At 38.8% G+C, this 18,221-nt stretch overlaps 1 protein-coding gene across 1 annotated transcript in view; it reads right to left on the reverse strand.

The window, feature by feature from the left end:
• The window catches only part of KDM7A (lysine demethylase 7A), an 83,559-nt gene that overhangs the window by 16,815 nt on the left and 48,523 nt on the right, over window positions 1-18,221 (reverse strand). Inside the window, exons 7-11 of the mRNA XM_043589706.1 lie at window positions 17,928-18,090; window positions 14,168-14,255; window positions 12,779-12,885; window positions 9,330-9,421; window positions 6,935-7,024 (exon numbers count right to left, since the gene is read on the reverse strand). Coding sequence (XP_043445641.1) covers window positions 6,935-7,024; window positions 9,330-9,421; window positions 12,779-12,885; window positions 14,168-14,255; window positions 17,928-18,090 — 540 coding nt within the window. The remainder of the gene's footprint in view (window positions 1-6,934; window positions 7,025-9,329; window positions 9,422-12,778; window positions 12,886-14,167; window positions 14,256-17,927; window positions 18,091-18,221) is intronic.

Genomic DNA, 18,221 nt, shown 5'->3' on the forward strand with positions numbered 1-18,221 from the left:
TCAGAGTGTTTTTATGACAAGACCACCATATATACCTGACTAAATAATCAGCCACACAAACATTTTAGAAAACAAAAACCATTCAGTTCGATCATGTAAAAAACAAAGACCAAATCATAACACTCCTAAGACTCAACATAAGCTTTGCTGAGACCATTATTCCCCTCACTCCCCCATGTAATATACTGTGAACGTATTTCTTTGATTTCAAATACCATTTTGAAAGCTGGGTTGTGTTCCACTGTATAGATATAGCATAATTTATTGACCTAATACCCACTGGTAGTTATTACAGGCTGCTTCCAGTTCTTTCCTATGATAAGCATTTTTTCACACATACATATTTGCATAAATCAGCAACTGTTTTTTAAACCAAAGTCACCCATCTACGTAGTTTTAACAATTAACTCTATAAAACGTATCGTGAAAAGCAGTTGTCTCCTCTTCCCCATCCCTGATTCCCATTCTCTTGAGGTAACCACTTGCAAGTTTCTTTTTAGTGTAGTGACATCCATGTGATTTTGCACCACATATACGGTAATATATACGTAACTTACCATTTTAACATTTTTAAGCGTACAGTTCGTGGCAGTAAGTACAGTCACATTGTGATGCAACCATCACCACCATCCACCTCCAGAACTTCTTAATCTTCCCAAACTTAAACTCTGTACCCATCAAATACAGTAACTCCCCATTCCTCCTCAGCACCAGCCCCTGGCAATCACCATTCTACTTTCTCAATGAATTTGACTGTTCTCGGAACTTCACGTAAGTGGAACCACACAACAGTAGTATCTTTGTGACTGGCTTATTTCACTGAACACGGTATCTTGAAGGTTCATCCACAGTGTGGCATGTGTCAGAATTCCCTTCTTTCTCAAGGCTGAGTAATAGTCCCCGGTGTGTATGTGATGTCTATACCACTCTTTGTTCACCCATCCATCCATGATGGACAGCTGGGCTGCTTCCACCTTTGGGCTGCGTAAATGATGCTACTATGAACGTGCATGAAAACCCTGCTTTCAATCCTTTGGGACATATACCCAGCACTTCCAACTCTTGTAGCTGTTTTGGTGCTGGTGGTGTTGTTTGTTCAGTTATTTGCCCACAAATTTCTAATCACGTTATTTCTTGATTTTTCAAGAAAAGAAACACTTTTCAAAAAGAAACACTTTTCAAGAAAAGAAACACTTTTCAAAAAAGAAACTTTTTTAAAGTGTTATTTCTTGATTTTTCAGCTTTAGATATTACTGAGTTCCTACTACGCAAGATGAAGTTTTAATCCTTGTACACTTTTCCTAAATGTACACATATTTCCTCTTCCTTCAGTAAACTGGACTCAGTGAAAATTACTTACGACTGAGGGCCACGACTTATTACATTTCCTTTCTTTTACATCCTTTGACTTTCCCTTGAATTTATAATTGTCTCACCCTCTGCTTTGTTTTCTATGTACTTATCACCAACTGATCTCAAAATTCTCCACTGGAAGAATATTCAAACACATTAGGTAATCTATCAATTTTATATTTTTCTTTAGTGACATGCCTCCTGGACAGGAACACCAGCTAAAGTACAAGATGCTCAGCTAAATTTGAATTTCAGATTAACAACAAATATAGAGCCCTTCATTCTCCTGATCCATCCTTGGCTGGTTGCTCATCAAAAACCCTTCCTGACCTGCCACTTAAAACTGCAACCCCCACCCACTTAAAACTGCATTCCACCACTTAAAACTGTAACCCCCACCACCATCTCTGGCTGTCACTCTCTATCTTTTCCCCTTCTTTATTTTTCTTCATAGCACTTGTTAATTCCGGATACATTAAAGTATTTATGGCTAACCTCTTCCTACTCAGCTCCATATGGGCACGGCCTCTGTTTTCTTCAGTGTTCTATACCCATCTTAGATGGACACAGCACACAGTAGGTATTCTGTGTTTGTTGGAAGAATTCCGGAGCTCCTTCTTTTGTTGGTGTTATTTACTTCCTCTCTTTTGGAACAGCACCTAAGAGTTTCCTGAGAAGGGGTACATGGGAGGCAAACCTTTTGAAATCCTGCCTCTTTGTCATCTTTATTTTAAAGTATGGCTCTGGCTGAATACAGACTTTGGTAGGCTGACATCGCTCCCATCACCCTCTTCCCCCAGAATGTTAAAAGACTTCGCTTCACTGTCTTCTAGTTCTACAGTGTCACTGTTGAGCAGTCTGATATTATTCTGATTCCTAATGCGTTATTTCCTAACGCTTTTTAGAATCTACTCCGTTACATGTATTCTAAAATGTGACCACTATGGGCCTTGGCATAGGTCTTTTCTCACCTAGTGTACTCAGCATTCTGTAGGGTCTCAATCTAGGAACTTGTGTCCTTGAATTCTAAAACATTTTCTTGGATTACTCCTCTGATAATCTCCTTATTTTCTACGTTATCTCTTTCTGGACTTTCTATTATTTTGATGGTGACTATGTAAAATGACCTTCTAATTGTTCTGTCCTATTTGGCCTTTTTAAATTTAATTTTATTTTTTAACTTTATGGCAGATTTTTCCCAACTTTATCTTCCAGTGATTTTGCTAAATATTATTTCTATTATATTTCTAATTTCCAAGAACCCCTTTCCTTTCTTCTTTAAATATTCTTTGTTATAGCCACCTGTTCTTTTCTCATGGAAGCAATATTTATTTACTCTCTTCTCTCGAAGATATCAATTATATTTGGGTTTGGGCCTAAAGATTTGTTTGTTTATTGGTTGTTGTTTCCTTCAAATACTTTTTTTTTTCTTTTTCTCTTTTATTTTTTGTCTTTGCCTTCAAAACTCTTCTTGGTTCTCCATGCATTTTAAAAGAAAAAGCATTTATTTATTTAAAAAAAAATGTTTTTTAAATGTTTATTTTTGAAGGAGAGAGAGAGAGGGAGACACAGAATCTGAAGCAGGCTCCAGGCCCTGAGCTGTCAGCACAGAGCCCTACGTGGGGCTTGAACTCATGGACCGTGAGATCATGACCTGAGTCGAAGTCGGACGCCCAACCGAGCCACCCATACACCCCAAAAGAGAAAGCATGATTAAAAAGCTAATTGGTTTCAAGAAACTGTGGCAAGAGAACTAGTTAAATATGTAGGGGGAAAATAATGCCTTAATTTACCTTATGCTATACATGAAAATTCAAGATTGCCCATGTACCCAAATGTAAAAGCTTCCAGGAAAAAAGAAAGTACCTTCAAATCTTGGGGTGGACAAAGATTTCTTAGAGTGGACACAAAAAAAATATTATAAAAGAAAACAAATTTATAAATTGGACTTCTTCAAAATTAAAAATTTCTGCTCATAACAAGACACTATTAAGAGAATGAAAAGATAAGCCACAGGCTGTGGGTAAATATTCACTATATTCATCATATATGAACACAGGCATGCCAAAGGACAAAGAACTTGTGTCTAAGAGCGGCGCCTGGGGGGCTCAGTCGGTTAAGCCTCCGACTCTTGATTTCAGCTCAGGTCATGGTCCCAGGCCATGGAATCAAGCCCCACATCAGGTTCCACGTTGAGCCTGGAGCCTGCTTGGAATTCTCTCTCTTCCTCTCTCTGCCCTTCCCCCAAATAAATAAATTTTACTTATAATAAATAAACATTTTTTAAAAAGAACTTGTGTCCTCTCAAAATAAATAAACATTAAAAAAAAAAAGAATTTGTGTCCAAGATATATAATGAACTCCTACTAATCAATAATAAAAACAATATAATTTCTTAAATGGGCAAAAACTTCCAACAGATACTTCATAAGAAAAGATATATAAACAGCCATGTACAAGAAAAGGCGCTCAACATCATTAGTCGTCAGGAAAATGCAAATTAACACCACAATGAAACAGTATTTCGTATCTCTGGGAAAGCAAAAATTAAAAAGACAGAAAACCCCAAATATATAGCAAGAATATGGAACAACTACAAGTCCTATACCTTAGTGGTGACAGTGGCACAACCACTTTGGAAAACGGTCTGACAGATTCTTATAAAGTGGAAATTCACTTACCATATGACCTGATAACTCTACTCCCAGGTACTTACCCTCCCCCTCAAATGAAAACATATATTTACCACAAAAAGACATACAACGTTGTTTATAACAGTTTAATTCATACCGACCACATCCATATGTAACCCAAATATCCATCAACAGAAGAATGGAAAGCAAATCATGGTATATTCATTCAATGAAATACCACTCGGCAACCACAAAACAGCTACTGGCTGATGCAACAACACGGATGAATCTCAAAAGCATTAAGTTGAAAGAAGCCAGACACAAAAATAGTATGCACTACATGGTCGCCTTTATTTGAAATTCAAGAACAGGCAAACTAATTCATGATGAGAGCCACAGAGGTCTGAATGGTGGTAGCTTTTAATAGATTATATTGGGGAGAAAGGACTTTCTGGGATGACAAAAATGATTTCTGTATCTCAGTTGCAGTATTGGTTACACAACTGCCTGTTTTTGTCAAAACTCGAACTGTACTTTTATGATCTGTGCATTTTACTGTATGTAAAAAGAAAAAAGCTAATTGGGAGCTCTGTGTAAGTAGGGCTTTGTCAATTGGTGGGTTTCACTGTAGGAAGCTGCCTGAGTTGTTCCATTCAGGAAGGTTTCAAAGGTCACTATCAGCGGATCTTCTTGCTGGCCTGGGAGGTATAGGCCAGGGTGCCAGCGTTTGGAGAGTCGGGTGGAAAAAGAATCATTCACTGTAAACTGTCACTTAATCCCCTTGTTTTCAGTATGTACCCACGTCCCTCAGCTGGGTTCAGTGTCCCCAAGTCCAGTCTCAAGTCCAACCTTGCAAACCACTAAATCCCTAGTTTTCTACATGTGTTAAGACAGGGATTTGGAGATTAATTCATTTCTTAAACAGACCTGTAATCAATCCTGTTCTCAATCCCACCTCCACTCTGATATTCAGAGGGTCCTAGCTCCCTAATTCCCGAGCTTTTTGAAGGTTCTCCTGTACAAGTAAGACCTGCTTCTGGGCTTCACCCACTGCCCACACAGATTTTGGCTCTCTCAAGCTTGTTAAATTGGTGATCACTTGTATACTTCTTTCCAGCTTCCACAATCATGCTGGAGTTCATTTCTATTATTCTCCTTGTCTTCAGGAATATCGTTTTTATTCTTCTCCTATCATTTTGGCTCCAAGAGGTGAGAGCAGTAAGTAGGTATGGTCAACATACCAAGTTGAATTAGAATCCTCTTTACTGGATTAAGGGCAAGTGCTCAGCTAAGGGATATGCCACTTAGAAAGTGCAAGCTAATTTACACTTCCTGACCAGCAGGACAAGAATACAGAATTTTATCTTTGCCAATTAGATGAACGATCATTTGGAATCATAAATTATTTGGCAAAATATGGCTGAATACTTTTTCACATACTGAGAATCTTTTTCATATTTTTATTGGATTGGCCATTTCTATTTCTTCTTTTAGTGAGATACCTGTTTATTTTCTTGGCACATTTTTCTACAGTCATTTTGCTGCCTTCTATACTCTCAACCCTCAACAACAGCAACAACAGCAGCAGCACTTTGCTGGCTATTTTTGCCCAATTATTCTTCCAGATAGATCTCACCATTTTAAATTTGTAATATCAATTTGGAATTGACATATTTCAGAAATGACATTTATTCAATTGTTATTTCACCTCCCTTACTAAAGATTTATAGTTTTTTTTTCATATAGACCCACACCTTTCTTTCTTTAAAAATCTTTTAAATGTTTATTTATTTTTAAAAGAGAGAGAGAGAGCGAGAACAAGCATGCACTTGAGTGGGGAAGGGGCACAGAGGCAGGGGACAGAGGATCTGAAGCAGGCTCTGCACTGACAGCAGAGAGCACAATGCAGGTCTCAAACTTGGGAACTATGAGGTCATGACCTGAGCCAAAGTCAGATGCTCAACCAACTGACGCACCCAGGTGCCCCTAGACCCACATCTCCTTTCTTATTGAGTTTATTCTTAGTTTTGGTTATCACACATGAGATTTATGCATTTATGTACCTACACATATATTTAAGATTATATATGTGACTCTTGATTTCAAAATCTATCTCTATGCATAAATAAATAAAATCTTTTTATTGCAATTACCACCACTCTTTAAAAGCGGAAAATATTTTTCCACTGTATCGGAACACATTGAGAATTATATAAAATATTCTATCCGAGGATATTAAACACAGCATTTCATTGTTTCTTAGATGTATACCTCTTTCCATTCCCCAAACACAGCCTGAATCTAAGCTGTTAAATTATCACTTAGCCTCCATTCCTCCACTTAATTTCCTTTCACTTCGAGCGAGACACTAACAGAACCACCTTGGTGAAGAATTACTTTAATTAAAATCCCCTTTAATACCGAAAATAGTTTTCTAATTAAACAATTAAAACAACTAATCTCAGATTTTATGGGCTTTTATCAAGGGGGGGGTTTACCAACCCAAGTTGCTCTAATACTTCAGTCACGTGGGTCTCCTTGCCTTTCCCCACCAGTAGCATCCCTCTTTCCCAACGAGCCTGACCTGGCTCGACTCACCTGACATTTTGTCTCTTCCTCTAATTACTTAACACATACTCATCTCTGCATAGCAGAAAGGAATGGGATCTGAATTTTTTTTTATTTTGTATTTTTTTATTCTTGGAGTAAGCTGAAGAAATTCAAGTAACCTGGTAACCACTTCTTTATTTCTTCATTATGATATAATACTCTAAATTTCTCTGTAGAAGCTTGGAAGCCTGAGAACCTGAGACTCCTTCCAAGACACAGCTCATTCTATTTCATCTAAGAGTATAAGTGCTTTCCAATGTTTGTAATGTCATGGTAGCTGCGTTTGCTTCTCAAAGCAGACAGTAACCAAGCATTCAGTTGACAGTTTCTACTCTTACCTCTATTGCGCGAATTACTTTTGAAAGTTCTTTAATAAGATGTCCAGGTCTGACGTTGTCGGGGATCTCAAAGGCATGTTCAGATACAAGCTGGATTCGGATTAACAAAGATAAGACAACCAAAGTTATTTACACTTTAATAAGTGAAAACTAATTTACTAAACAAATTTTGGATTCTCCAAGCGAAATACTAATAAGCCAGGTCTCAGAGTTCACAGAGTTGGTATAATACTCTTTAAGGAGAGCCTTATTAGCATGAAATCCTCTTAGCTCAAGTTAAAGATGGACTATCTTACAGTGAGTTTTGCTTTACACTGAGAAGTAACCTTGTACTCTATCCCTCAAAGCCCACTGTAATTCTAACTACTACTATAATTAGTAAAGTTAAGTCTAGCATTTAATTCATAGTATATAAGGATTTGTAAGTAGGAACACAGGGACTAAAATAATCCTATTTCCTATAGGAGGTCTAATCTGAATAAGTTTTTGAAACTTCTTTTCTAATTTAATAGGAAAAAGATTGCATCAGTAGGACAGACGCAGTGCTGAGAAACCCCATCTATCCAACTGCAAACTACTGCCATAATTTCTTATGTCTGTTTCTAAATCTTAACTGTTGTTAAGAACATTTTGATTCTTCAGATGCATTTGATAAACCAGTTTTTACTTTTGCTTTACATCTTCTCCTTGGTTTTAGCATAACTTGTTAAAACAAACTAGGAACAACAGTAACCCCAAGTGCTAACTATGTGCCAGGCAAGGTACTGCACTGATAAGCGCTTGAGGGTGTTAACTCATTTATCCTTTCACCAACGCTATGACAGAGCTAGTACTATTCTCACTTTACATTTGAGGGAAAGAATGCACAGGAGTTCGCTAGTTTATTAGTAGCATAGCTGAGATTTGAATCCAAACATCTGACTCCGGAGTCCATGCTCCTGACCACTAGACTAAGCTGCCTCTCATCCTAGAGCAAGGTTAACAGGCGGTTAAACGCAAACATCATGCTTTTAAAAGAGCACTTCGAATGTGATGAATTAACAGGATTTATTATTAATGAATTTCACTGTACATCAAAATCACTTACAAAGTTTGTTAAAAACAGAGGTTCAGATCCCACCACCAATCTATTTAATCAGTATCTCTTAGGGAGGATCCAGGGAGTTTGTTTTTAGGGAGCTCTAAAGGCGATTCTGACAAATACGGGAGTTTGAGAAGAACTTATCTCAAGTCTTCAGCAGGAAACAAATTACACAGTTTTTGCCACATATCCTTTATTTTGTTATGATATGGTTGTACGGTTTTGTAATCTGTTTATACTTTTATGTGTCATCTAGACGATGACGTCTCTGACAGGGGAAGACACAACTTTCTCTTTCCTGAATGCTTCCACAGTGCCTTGCTCTAGAGGGTATATAGCGATGATAATACAGTGAAAAGAAGTGAAAAAAAATTACTGGAAGGGTAACCTATTAATTATTGTCTCCAGTATCTCTTAAGAGCAGAATTTTTATTTCAAGTAGGCATTCAAAAAATTAATATGGGAATGTATTTTCATCAGCTCACATATATATCACTTATTAAAGAGTTGCATGTCAAGTTACAGAGGGGAATAAAGATGGCAAGTCCCTGTTCTTCAAAAGCTCATAAACCTAGTGAAGGGGATGTGAATATGTTACTTTACAGACATTACTGTGAAGTCCACTGGCATAAGAAGGATGCTACTAAGCATAAGGGTAGGACACACAGCTTCCAGTTGGGGAGCTGGGATGACCTCTTGGAGGCAGCAGGACTCCAATGCAAACAGACCACATTTTAGTGAAAATGGAAGCTCCTGCTTGAACCTTGACCTCCCTTTTCCTTTATTTTTACAGAAGTCTAGCAGATGGATAAGAGTACTTTGCGATTACAGAGCCCCAGCTTTAGTCCAAGACCCTCCGGTATTCTTGGGCAAGTCATATACAACTCTTTGAACCTCAGCTTCTTCATATGTAAGACAGGGATAAGGAGAGCATCACAGCCTCACAGAGTTGCTCTGAGAGCTAAATGGGATTATGGATATAAAGACTAAGCACAGCGATTAGCACACGATACGAGTTCAAAGTTATTTATTATCGTTCTGTATCTACATGTTCTTTTCTTAGCATCTTAAATATATTTGAGTTATTTTCTTTTCAGGCTAAAGATTAAAGAAGTACTTAGGTACTCTATCCTCATCAACGTAAACACAAGCCAGGACATCTGTGCACCACGTATGACAAAACACACGTTGTACTGAAAGCGTCCATTCCCTTGACCACGCCACTCAAAGTGCTGCCGCGGCAGCATCGGGACTCGCGCTTTGGATCTTGCCATAGAAACAGTAGCCATCGTTTCCCCAAAGAAAACTACTTACTTCTTTCTTCATCCATAATTTTAAAGCAGCATGCAGTGCCTTCACTCCCTGTACCAGGTACGTTTGAGGCTGGAAACCGTCTTCTCTCAGCTCTGTGGGAAGGGAAGCGGAGCGGGGAAGGGAGTTACAACGGAGAAAAGGGCTAACTTCAGACGCTGAGCAACCACCGACTATCAGAGTGCGTAACTTCCAAGTTACCAGAGAGGAAAAAAGTGAAACAAAAGGCAAGAAAGAAAAAGAAATGGAATTACATTTAAGCATAGTTGTACTAGGTGCTCCAGGCAAAAAGAAGCTCACACAGTGCTGAGGAAGAGACAAATCATGAAATAATGTCATATGGATCGACTCACGTGAACTCTAAAAACGGAAAACATTGTGCTATTTTATCACTTGTGACAGAGGTGATAAAACGGAAGAAAAGGATTATCACAAAAGTCAGGACAGTGGTTCTCTCTAGAAGGGAAGGTGGGGGAGCGGTGGGAAAAATAACTGGACGTTTCAAGCGTCTTGGCAAGGCTGTTTATGCTCTCCAGGTGAGCCTTGTAATTATTTAAACTGTTAAGCTCGTGCACTCTACACAGTCAGTGTGTGTTGTCTACACAGTCAGCTATAGGCATGACATATTTCATGATTATAAAGGTAAACACACCACACACACATGCGCATACCTTTTCCGAGTCTTTAAACCAAACTAATTATCTAAAACTCACACAAAATGTATTCTATTTATGTACGATATGGTCTAAAATTTGGGTAAGGTGAACCAAAAGCAAAAGGTTTTACTTCTGTCCAGTGGCTAATTTAGTTACACAAGTCCAAAATTAGTTCATTGCTGTATTATTACTGACACTAAACACAATTAAGTTTCATACAATCTATCCTCATTTTACCCATCACATAAGCCTAATAACAGTCTGAGAGCTGGTAAGTAACAGGCCCCGATGGCAAGTTAAAAGGTCAGGTGTGAAAGAACATAATGTGGGGTGACAAGACCACCATTCCCGCTTCCAGGATTGAATGCCTAGGATGATGAGCAATTGGTACAACGGCCACTTGGCCCCAGCCTTAGTGGGATTTGATGGCCTCGCTCGTGTTGCCGGCTATCCTATCCCATACTGATCCTGTACTGATGAAATAAAAATATTAAAAAACTTGAGCTACCAATATCCGTTTATAGTAAATCTTTTTAAGTCTTTAATGTACAGGGCCATGTTTTCAATCAGACCTCTGTATTTCTGAACTCTCAATGGCCTGAAACAAAGGCTAAATCAACATTCTAAGCAAGGTGCTGTTTGTGGGTGCAAGAGGAACAGCAAGATTTTGTCTTTCAGATAAATTTTTTAATTTGTTCCAAAAAGTTGATTGATGAACCTCTCTTGGACATTAGGAAAAAATACCACTTGAGGCGCCTGGGTGACTCAAATGGTTAAGCGTCCTACTTTGGCTCAGGTCATGATCTTGCAGTCCGCAGGTTCGAGCCCCACACTGGGCTCTCTGCTGTCAGCATGGAGCCCGCTTCAGATCATCCGTCCCCCTCTCTCTCTCTGCCCCTCTGCTTGTGTGCTCTCTCTCAAAAGTAAATAAACATTTAAAAAAAAAAAAAAAAGGAAAAGCATCACTCGAGGGCTGGGTGTATGTTAGTGAGAAAAGACGCAAAAAGACTCTGAACTTTCTGAGTACTGAATTGCCAATCTCTTATCTGGAGAGTTCAGTAACAGGGTTTTATTTCCAAAAACCAAGGACATTTATAAACATTTTTATAAGTACTTGTAAGTGTTCCTATTTATGTAGGCTTCTACTACCCAGTACTTTACTGGAAACCACACACGGCAACTCTATGTAGGGTCCACCGGGAGATTCCTGCAGTCCAGACATCAAGGCATGCTCACTGAAGATGAGGTGGGGCTCAGCCTCACCAAAACCTGAAAACACTCAATGAGTCAGGGGTTTAGGATTAGGATGCATTTCTGGAGACTGGTCTTGTGGAGAAAGCACCCATTCCTCTTCATCCATGGTCTCCTTCCTCCATCATATATATGACGGTATACCTGCACCACATTAAGACATCTACCTCCACTGCTGCAAATGTGGGAAGGAGCCCTACTGTTCTTTTTTTCCTTTCAAAGAGAGGGAGGTTGTGGGGTGTGTGTGTGTGTGTGTGTGTGTGTGTGTGTATCTTGAGGAAAGACACATAAATGACTTTTATCATTTAATTCTGTGCATTCTATCCTGGGAAATTATTGATTGTTTCTTTTCATTTTACCTTTTATTCTTGTGCAACTTTTAAATGGAGAAAGAAACAAATGTTTAGAACAGACTTTACCGTTTATGTTTTTATCTGTTTTTCTGAGAGTTAATTTTTTTTTAACGTTTATTTATTTTTGAGAGAAGGCAAGTCAGGGAGGAGCAGACAGAAAGAGACAGAGGATCTCGACAAGGGGCCTGAACTCACCAACCATGTGATCATGACCTGAGCTGAAGTCAGACACTTAACCCACTGAGCCACCCAGGCGCCCCCTTCTGAGAGTTAATTTAATAGCACAATTTACAAACTGACTAGAAAAGTCAGACAACACAAAAACCAGACAAAATGTATTCTCATGAGCACAAGTGAGAACATGGATAAAAGCAGACATGACAATCTGTGCCAAACTTGACTGCTCAAAGATAAAACACCAAAATATGAAATTCCACATTAAAAAAGTTGCTTCTAAGATTAAATTTTTTTTAACATCTATTTATTTTTGAGAGACAGAAAGAGACAGCACAAGCAGGGGAGGGGCAGAGAGAGAGGGAGACACAGAATCCTAAGCAGTTCCAAGCTCTGAGCTGTCAGCACAGAGCCTGACGTGGGGCTTGAACCCACAAACCGTTGAGATCAGGACCTAAGCCCAAGTCAGAGGCTTAACTGACTGAGTCACCCAGGTGCCCGGTAGCTTCTAAGTTTAAATTAAAGAATTTTCCCTTCCCAAAAAACATTATTTTCAACAAGAGACTCATAGCTTGACATTCAGCTGTTTTGTGCTAACAGGGACCTGAAACTGGCCAGCCTAATCGTCATTAAGGGCAATGAAACAGGTGCTACCTGATTCTTTCAGGACATAAAAAATTCACATTACAGTAACAGTCTCTTAGCTTAAACTCCATTTTTGTGAGGGAGGCCCTTTTACATGCCTGACAGTGTGTGCAGGCTACTAGAGTCCAAAGTGAAATGAACATTTTTCAGTATAACCTATGCTGTTCTGCTACAGCTCTTCATATATCTGATTTTTAAGGCCACGGACTAGAGACTCCGATTTGCTAAAAAGGTTCTTGGCAGGGAGAAATCGTGCATTTCAAAAGCCAAATAGGGGCAACAGTTACACCATAATAAAAAAGGGCCCTTCTCTCAGTGGCTTTCAGTGGAATTTACAAACATCATACATCATAATGTGAAGATTAGTAATTACCTTTCAAGGTTTCCAGCAAATTTTTGGCTACAAACCAACATATGGCTTCAAAGAAAGGGAATTTGAAAAGATCTGGTGTTTTTAGCCTTTTTTCCATCTCATAACACCTAAATAAAATTTGAAGAAATTTAGTATTAATATTAGCATTTCAAAGTTAAATGGAGGCACCCAACTCAAGGAAAATAAAAGCAAGCAGGCCACAACACATAAGCCCTATCAAGTAGGGTGTATTACTAAGCACTGCTTCATTTGAGTAAGAATGAACTGTGATCTTATCCAGGTCTGACTGACCGTAACAAAAGTACACTGAAGAATAACACCGGTCTTCCAGAAGATCAGAACCTCGGAATTTGTATCCCAGTTTTGGTAGAAGGAATTTTATAAGGGTTCCACCGTAATAAGTAAAATAGTATGCTTAGAAGAGAGCTCCCTGTGTTGGACAACACTGCAACACCCACTCAGGGAGTTTTCTTCAGGCCCTACTAAGCATTCAGGTTCAAGGACACAATCGGCGCTGGTCAAGGTGAGAAGACAGGAACCACAGCTTGTCACAGTGTCAGTCTTCCGTGGGAGTCCTGGCAGCAGTCCATATAGCCAGGAGCCATCTTTCCCCCAGGGACAGTTCAGGTAAAGAAACAAGATTCACATCTGACAGGTGTGTAAGGTGCCCTGGCTTAGAGCTTCCTGACCCCTAAGAGCCAGTATTTCTGTAGTAACTCCAAGGACACATAGCTTCCAAGTTCCCCGTGGGTATGGCAAATTACAAGAGTCACCACTTTCAGGAAAGCCCAAAGATATGGCTTCCTACTAGGTATCTCTAGTTCTCCCCGTCGTGATGCAGTTACTCAATCAGAAATCATTTTACCATAAGCAGTGAATGTAGCCTGGTAACATTCTACTCTCTTCAGGCTACCAAGGGGAACAGAGGCATCCAAAGGTCAAATTCTCAGACAGAAGGGGAAACAGCTGCTAATCCTTTACCCACAGCAAAACTAAAGCAGGTGTTCAGCAATACTAACCTAGAATTACTTTCCCCCAGCACCGTCACACCTGAGCCTGAGGGATTTGGTTCATCTCCCTTATTGTAAAAACAGTCAAAGGAGAGGACCCACCCATTTTTATAAAATTTTGAAATTCAGGGATACATTTAGTCTCAAACTGAATAAATGATTCTTTTTGTTTTTAGAGTTGAAATACATCAAGGAACCTTCCTGACAAAATTTGAAGATAATACATTTGTTTAAAGGTCCTATTTCTAATAATTTCTCAGGGCCTTTCTTCGTGAGATTTCAATTAAAATATATTGCTGAATTTATTTTTTGGAAACTTTAAAACAATGCCCTATTTAAGAAAAAACAAAAGATCCTTTAAATTACTGATGACACAAACCTGAGCTGCATGCCAATGTTAAGGTTGTGCAGAAAGTTCCCTCCAAAAGCCATGCAGTCCTGAGATGTGAGCACAGCATGTATCCACCCTGAAATAGTTAAAAGAACATAAAGCAGTGATCTTTCAATATTTAAACCAAACAAATGTGCTATCTATCTGGGAGACAAACTCACAATATCAACATCAGTTTACTTCATACTCCGCCCGAGCTAGAGAAGTTAATGTCTATTATGATCTACAGATACATTCATTTAAGTATCCATTAAATGCCTATTCTATGCCAGATTCTGTGCTGAGTTGGAGGAAACAAACGCATCGATCCAATCAAACAAAATCATGGTACAGGATAGGTGATGGTTTTTGTGGTTATTGCCGTTTTCGTTTTTTAGTTTAAAAACACAACCCAACTTCACATTGAAGATTTTACTCCGAGAGTAGTCAAATGTGGCTAGAATGAGCTGAACACATGTCTATGAAATGAACCTGGGACTGGCTGAGCACGTCCCTCCTCTAGTGTCATCCTGAAACGAGTGGTGCCTTAGGGACTAAGCAGAGGAGCAAGAGTAGAACTCAGCTGGAGGCCTGGCTCTAAGAAGAAAAAGGGAGATCACCCACATTTCATTATGGAAGGTTATGGTCCTATAAATATAAATGTTGACAATCAAAATGAGGTCTTTTTTTTCCCCACAAAAATGTTTTGAAAGGAAGAATCATTTCTAAGAGATGATGCCTAACTTTTGAAAGAAATATGCATATGCTGAACATAAAGCCTTGATATAACTATAAATATATACACACGTTTGCACGTAAAAATCAGCTACTAAAATAGAACCCATTTTCTTTATATTTTTCATTTTTTGATCTCTCATCATGCTGCAACACAACATGAAAAAAACTTTTTTTCATTAAAAAATTTTTTAACGTTTATTTATCATTGAGAGACAGAGAGACAGAGCATGAGCATGGGAGGGGCAGACACAGAATCTGAAGCAGGATCCAGGCTCTGAGCTGTCAGCACAGAGCCTGACGCAGGGCTCGAACTCACAAACCAGGAGATCATGACCTGAGCCGAAGTCGGACGCTTAACCGACTAAGCCACCCAGGTGCCCCGACAAAAACTTCTTTAAAGACTTTCATGTGGTGCCCATTTGTGTGCTCAAAGGCACACAAAGCCTTGAGCTTCACCCTGAAATCACAAATTAGAAATTTTTGTCAGCTACGAATCCTATATATACATCAGTGGTTCTCCACAGAGGCAGCACTGTCTATAAAGGATGTTTTGGGAAGTTTGGAGGACCTTTTTTGATTGTCTCAGTGATCAGGAGGCACTACTGTCATTTCATGAAGGAGAGCCAGGGATGCAATGAGCAGGCCACTCCACGCAGTAAGAAACTGTCCTGTCCTGCACTAGTCAGGACTCTCTCCTGGGCACTCATACAGGTACAAAATCTGTCATTAACTGTTGAAGTCTAGAAACTGTAAGTCCATTATATATGTAAACAGTATTTTTTGCACATTTGGCACAATTTCCCAGGAATACAACCTACTCTGTAAATTGAAGGAAAGTATAGTTTGTTTGAAAGTTTATCAGCTGCCAGCTACCCTGGAAAAAAGCAACAGTCCCTACAGTAATGGTTCTCAAAGTGTGGTCCCCTGACCAGCAGCATCAGCATCAATTGGGAACCTGTTAGAAATGCAAATTCTCAGCCCCCCTTCCCAGATCTACTAAATCAGAACTGCTGGGGATGAGGCCTAGCAATCTGAGTTTTAATAAGCCTTCCAGGTGATTCTAATGCTCAGTGATATCTGAGAACCATTAATCTACACCAATGCTAAAGAATTTCAGTTGCCAATCATACACTTGTCTGAACAGGCACGTATAAAATTGTATTTTACTATAAATTACTTCTTAATTTCTTCTTTCTATTCTAGTTAGAGCACTACATTTTGGGGGAAATTATTGGTTACTGGAGGTTATATCATCAAAGAATATGAATTCAAGATTTTGAAGAGGGCATAACAAAATATTTGTTATAAAAGGGTGCCCTGGGAAGAGGATTGAAGGGAGGAGCTGAACCCACTCACAATAAAAATATTGATACTCATCGAGATTTCTAAATTCTGGCAGTTCTAGGCATTTATTCTTCATTTATTCAATACATATTTATTATTATATACACCAGAGGCAAGGCAACAAAGCCAGACCTGCGGCGACAGATCCCTGTGAACTCTGCAGCCATTAAGGAAGGTCACCCACATCAGAAAAACATACTTCTCAAAACCACTGGCTTGGAGAGTCCATACCCTGCATTCAGTCACAACTCAAAGTGACTGACCTGATACCTATACTTGAGGTTATAGTTAAGGCTGGTATTCAATCCCTTCCCAGGGTCCCTCAAAATATACCTGCTGTCTCAAGAATGTCCCAGGACAGCAGCCCAGATTCTTAAAGCAGACTTGGCCTTCGGCAGCAATGTAGAGCCGACTAATTAAAATTGAAAGGGTGTCATCAAAATTTCAAAATTTTGTGGAAAGGACATTACAATGAACTATTAAGAAAGTGAAAAGATAAGCCACACAATAGGAGAGTCACCTGCAAATCACATATCTGGATATATCTAGATCATATATCTACTATACAGAATAGATCAAGAACACTTAAAACTCAACAATAAAAAGACAAATAACCCAACTTAAAAATGGGCAGAGGATATGAACAGACATTTCTCCAAAGAGATACAAATAGTCACATTAAGCACAAGAAAAAAGTTCAGCATCACTACTCATTAAGGAAATGCAAATCAAAACCATAATAAGATACCATTACTTCACACCTACTAGAACAGTCAAAATAAAAAAGATAATTACAGCGTTGGTATAGACGTGGAGAAATCAGAACATGTGTACATTGCTGGTGGGAATGTAAAATGGTACAACCATCTGGAAAACAGTTTAGCAGTTCCTCAAAAAGTTAAACGTCATAAACTGTATGACCCACAATTCCATTACTAGGTATATATATAACCAAAGAGAAATGAAAACATAGCTCCACACAAAAACTTGTACACAAATGTTCAAAGCATCACAATTCATAATAGCCAAAAGTGGAAACAACCCAATGTCCATCAACTGACAAATGGATAAGCAAAATGTGGTATATCTATACAGTGGCATATCATTTGTCCATAAAAACTAATGAAGCACTCATGTGCTACAACATGGATGAACCTAGTAAACATTATGCTAACTAAAAGAAGCTAAATACAAAAGGCCATGCACCCCGCATATTATATATGAAATGTCCAGAACAGGCAAATCCAAAGAGACAGGAAGTACATTAAGTGGTTGCCAGGGGCTCAGAGGAGGGGGGGGGCGGAAATGGGGAATGCCAACTAATTGGTACAGGGTTTCTTTTTGAGGTGATGAAATGTTCTGGAAGTGGTATGGGTCACAACTTTGTTAATCTACTAAAAACCACTCGCTCTTATATGTTAAAAGGATAAATATTGTGGTTTGTGAATTTTATCTGAATAAAAATTTAAATGAAGGCAAATGACAAAAAACACAATTCTGAAACAGGTCCTAACTACAAGAGAAGCCCTCTAACGGACAAAGCAGTGAAAAGTCTAAAATCAGGATTATCTCTCAGGCTATGCAAAGCTCCTTTCCAAGCATGTTAAAGCCAGAGGTTCTAATAAAAAGCCAGCTTCATGTGACTGAGTATCAACCATGGGGTACGGGAATGGGATTAAAGCCTTACCTGTAGGAACAAATAATGTATGTCCCTGCTTTACCACACATTTGTAGCACTTATCCACTTTATCTCCAAAGAACACCTCACTCTGGGTCACAGATGAACTCCAAGACTCATAGAGTGCCAAGTTTTCATCTGTTGGTTTTATCAAATAGAAAATCTTCTCACCCTAGAAGGAAGCAATCACACTATTTTTGAAGAAAAAAAAAAGCACCATCCTTAAGACGCCCTACAGTGATGCAATTTTCCAGTACAACGATCTAAGTTAAATTACATAATTATCAGATTTTTTAGGCTCAA

This window comes from Prionailurus bengalensis, chromosome A2 (genome assembly GCF_016509475.1).
Source record: "Prionailurus bengalensis isolate Pbe53 chromosome A2, Fcat_Pben_1.1_paternal_pri, whole genome shotgun sequence".
Classification (NCBI taxonomy): Eukaryota; Metazoa; Chordata; class Mammalia; order Carnivora; family Felidae; genus Prionailurus; species Prionailurus bengalensis.